Here is a 3,914-nt window from a genome sequence, read left to right as displayed (position 1 = left end):
TTTCAAAAATTATTCTGAAAAAAAAAAATTTAACCATGTCAATCGTCGCATTTTGACAAAAAAAAAACCGTTTAAAAACTTTCGACAAAGAACTTGATCAAGTTGACTCTAGTTTTATCATTCTTTTCAAGCAAAATTTTGCTTTATTTTTTCGTTTGACTAACACTAAGATGTAGTTCTACAAGTTGAAAAATAGTTTAATTTTTTTAACATTGAATATTAATATTATCGCCCACATTACTCTGATTCAAAGCAATATTATGCACAAACTGAGGTCTTAAAGCGATTTAAATTTAAAAAAAAATTAACTATTAATACGACAATTTATGATGCAAATCAGTTTTCTCATAAAAATGTTTAGCATCGAGATATCAGCAAATTACTTATAAACTTATATAAGTTTATAAGTAATTTGCTGATCAAAGTTTTTCTCCTCCTACATCCTTCCAAAATATCGTATCCCAGAAAATTAAAAATAAAAATTTCCATCATCTTAATACGCTTCGCTATTTGTAAATCTTTCGAAAAATCTGTAATAAGCTATCATCTTGAATTTTTCGTTTCTCAAAGTTTATAGATAACCTTATGAATTTTCGGGAATAGGCACTATTTCAAAATAAATTCCGTTCACTCCTTATTTTCCAATAACTATTGGAAAGCTAAAATGGTTTACTAAGAAATAACATGGTTACTTAGATTTAATTTTATTTCAATAGAACATAAAACATTTTTAATATTCTCCGAAGCGTCAATTAAAAAAACACTCCACTTTTATTTTTGCAGTGTTCGTAAAATTTTAAAACGGCCTCTTCAGTCTTTAATTTATTTTTTTAACAATATTAAATTCATTTAAAATAATTTAGACTGCCTTTAATTAAACAACTTTACTTTTCAGATGGATGGTGGCGAAAGTAAATATGCTGGTCTTGTTGCGGACTTAATGCCAAATATACGTTTAATGCGATTTTGTGGACATTTTCTGTTTCGATATACAAGCGGCACTTTATTATTTAAGAAAATCTATTCAGTTTTTCATTTATTCCTTGTTATATTTCAATTTGCATCGTTATTAATTAATATGGCATTCAATACAGAAGAAGTTAATGAATTAACTGCTAACGCAATCACAGTTCTATTTTTTACACATTGTGTTACAAAATATTTATATTTTGCAATTAATTCGAAAAATTTTTATAAGTAAATTAGCTATTAATAATTGTCAGAATTTTAAAATTTATTAAAATTTTACATTTTAAGAACACTAAATATCTGGAATCAAGCAAATACACATCCATTATTTTCTGAATCCGATGCTAGATATCATAAAATTGCATTATCAAAAATGAGAAAACTTCTATTCTGCGTAGTACTTACAACAGTAGCATCAGTTGTCGGTAAATTTAAACACCTCATTATTTACATAATAAGATTTAGATATATTCAAAAAATTTATAATATAATTTTAATTTAAAAGCTTGGTCAACAATAACATTCTTTGGTGAAAGTGTTAAATTTTCAATTGACAAAGAAACAAATGAAACTGTAAAAATTCCAATACCACGAATACCAATAAAAGCCTGGTATCCATGGAATGCATTTGATGGCATGATGTACATTATAACATTTGTCATTCAAGTTTGTTATTTATTCTTCTCATTAATGCAATCTAATTTAACGGATGTTCTCTTCTGTTCATGGTTAATATTTTCATGTGAGCAATTACAACATTTGAAGGGTATAATGAAACCATTAATGGAATTATCAGCATCATTAGACACTTACAGACCAAATTCAGCAGCACTTTTTAAATCATTATCAGCATCATCAAAATCAGAATTGATTAATAACGATGGTAAAATATAATAAAAAATATTTTGAAATATAATTTTAAAATTTGAATTATAGCAATGCAAGAAAAAGATGTAAGTGATATAGACTTAAGTGGTATTTATACTACGAAAGCGGATTGGGGTGCACAATTTAGAGCACCCTCAACATTGCAACAATTCAATGGTGTTAATGGTACAAATCCAAATGGTTTAACTAGAAAACAAGAAATGATGGTAAGAAGTGCCATTAAATATTGGGTTGAAAGGCATAAACATGTTGTTAGGTACATATATAAAATTGCAATTTGCAAGAAAAGTATATATATAAATTTTATTTTTAGATTGGTTTCAGCCATCGGTGATACATATGGTTTAGCGTTACTATTACATATGTTAACAGCAACAATCACATTAACTCTTTTAGCATATCAAGCTACAAAAATAGATGGTGTAAATGTATATGCTTTTACAGTGTTAGGTTATTTAGGTTATTCACTGGCACAAGTATTTCATTTCTGTATATTTGGGAATAGGCTTATTGAAGAAGTAAATTCATTAAGATCATATTTATATTAATAAACCACAAAATTTAAATTTAGAGTTCATCAGTTATGGAAGCTGCTTATTCATGTCATTGGTATGACGGATCTGAAGAGGCAAAAACATTTGTACAAATCGTATGTCAACAGTGTCAAAAGGCTTTAACGATTTCTGGCGCAAAATTTTTTACTGTTTCACTAGATTTGTTTGCTTCGGTATTTTATTGATAAAAATAAGTTTTAAAAAAATTTCTCTTTTTTTATATTTAAATTAACTTTTGCAGGTTTTAGGAGCAGTTGTTACCTATTTTATGGTGTTAGTACAATTGAAGTAAACGAAAAATATAAAATAAGAAAAATTTGGGGAAGGAGCAAAATGGGCATCTTGATTTTTATTTCTAGAAATATGAGAATATTAACGAAAACATTAAAAATGTTTTGTGCACTTTAAACAATCACTTTTTGCTATAATATATTTAATAAATAATAATAAAATAAATAATAAACCAAAGAAATATATTTTTTAGAAGTTTTAATATTAATGCATTGCATTACTGTTAACACATGATTAGAATTAAAAAAGAATTTTATTTCCTACTAAAAAAGTTAGTTTTAGTAATTTTCACATGGTTTAAAATAGAGCTTGAGCTTGGTTAGGAAGCGTGGTCCCATTAAATACAGCAATACCAACCTGGATTAAGGTAGGTTATTTTTTCGGTGAGTGCTATGATGTTCAACTAAAATGTTCTCATGGAAATACAGGGGTTTACTTAAAGACCAGAACCTGCCAAATGTCTGCCAATACCTAACATGTATAACTACTACTCGTCCAGCTGGAAAATAAATTTCTAATGTTAATTCCAGCTGGATTGTAAATTTGTTGAACAAATTACAATTTTGTAAAAACTCAAAAAGCAATTTCGTTTCCCAATTTCGCTTAATTAGCTGAATTCGTGTTTCTTCTTCGCTAAATTCTTATATAACCATATACCTTGGAAAACAATTTTCTTTAATTATAAGACAATTTATTACTCTTATTTTACTGAATTCGGAGGTATTTGTTTTAACTCATACACCTTACTAGCTTTATCCTACAAAACATAAAATGATAGTACTATTTGTACGTTTCTGATAATAACGGTTAAATAATTTACGTTTGCAAATCTATTACATATCAACGTAAAAGTACACCTACATCAGCTATAAATCAAAAAAGAAAAAACAATCAACAATTATTTTTTTAGTTAATTATAAAGTGCTTTGTTTAAAATTAAAATATTTACTCATAATATTTAAAATTAACCTTAAAATGAAATTATCAAAATCAATTTATATCAATCTTCCCATAATCTTCTCACCAACTTTTTTTTTTTAAATTTAATAATAACTTCAAGAAAATTTCTAATATTAAATTTAAAAATCTAATGGTAAAAGTTCAAAGTCCCACTTATTACGTTCTTTTCATTTCCATTTTTTTTTCTCTTTATTCACGTTTTATTTGAAAAAAAAATTTAATCTAACTTAATTAATATAATTTGGACAATTA

At 26.2% G+C, this 3,914-nt stretch overlaps 1 protein-coding gene across 1 annotated transcript; it reads left to right on the top strand.

The window, feature by feature from the left end:
• Positions 1-895: 895 nt before the first annotated feature.
• On the top strand, positions 896-2,788 carry LOC129613066 (odorant receptor coreceptor). Its single transcript, XM_055526984.1, has 7 exons — positions 896-1,197; positions 1,258-1,394; positions 1,475-1,852; positions 1,906-2,113; positions 2,171-2,375; positions 2,429-2,584; positions 2,653-2,788. The coding sequence occupies exons 1-7, from the start codon at positions 896-898 to the stop codon at positions 2,701-2,703; spliced, it is 1,437 nt and encodes a 478-aa protein (XP_055382959.1). The 3' UTR covers positions 2,704-2,788.
• The last annotated feature ends 1,126 nt before the right edge of the window (positions 2,789-3,914 follow it).

This window comes from Condylostylus longicornis, unplaced genomic scaffold (genome assembly GCF_029603195.1).
Source record: "Condylostylus longicornis isolate FDR11 unplaced genomic scaffold, ASM2960319v2 ptg000080l, whole genome shotgun sequence".
In the NCBI taxonomy this organism is placed as follows: domain Eukaryota; kingdom Metazoa; phylum Arthropoda; class Insecta; order Diptera; family Dolichopodidae; genus Condylostylus; species Condylostylus longicornis.
This window is presented reverse-complemented; position numbering and strand designations above follow the sequence as displayed.

Coding starts and splice junctions, on each gene's coding strand:
- LOC129613066 (XM_055526984.1), top strand. CDS start 896: ATGGATGGTGGCGAAAGTAAATATGCTGGTCTTGTTGCGGACTTAATG. Junction 2,114..2,170: donor AGGCATAAACATGTTGTTAG/GTACATATATAA, acceptor TTTTATTTTTAG/ATTGGTTTCAGCCATCGGTG. Junction 2,376..2,428: donor GGAATAGGCTTATTGAAGAA/GTAAATTCATTA, acceptor ATTTAAATTTAG/AGTTCATCAGTTATGGAAGC.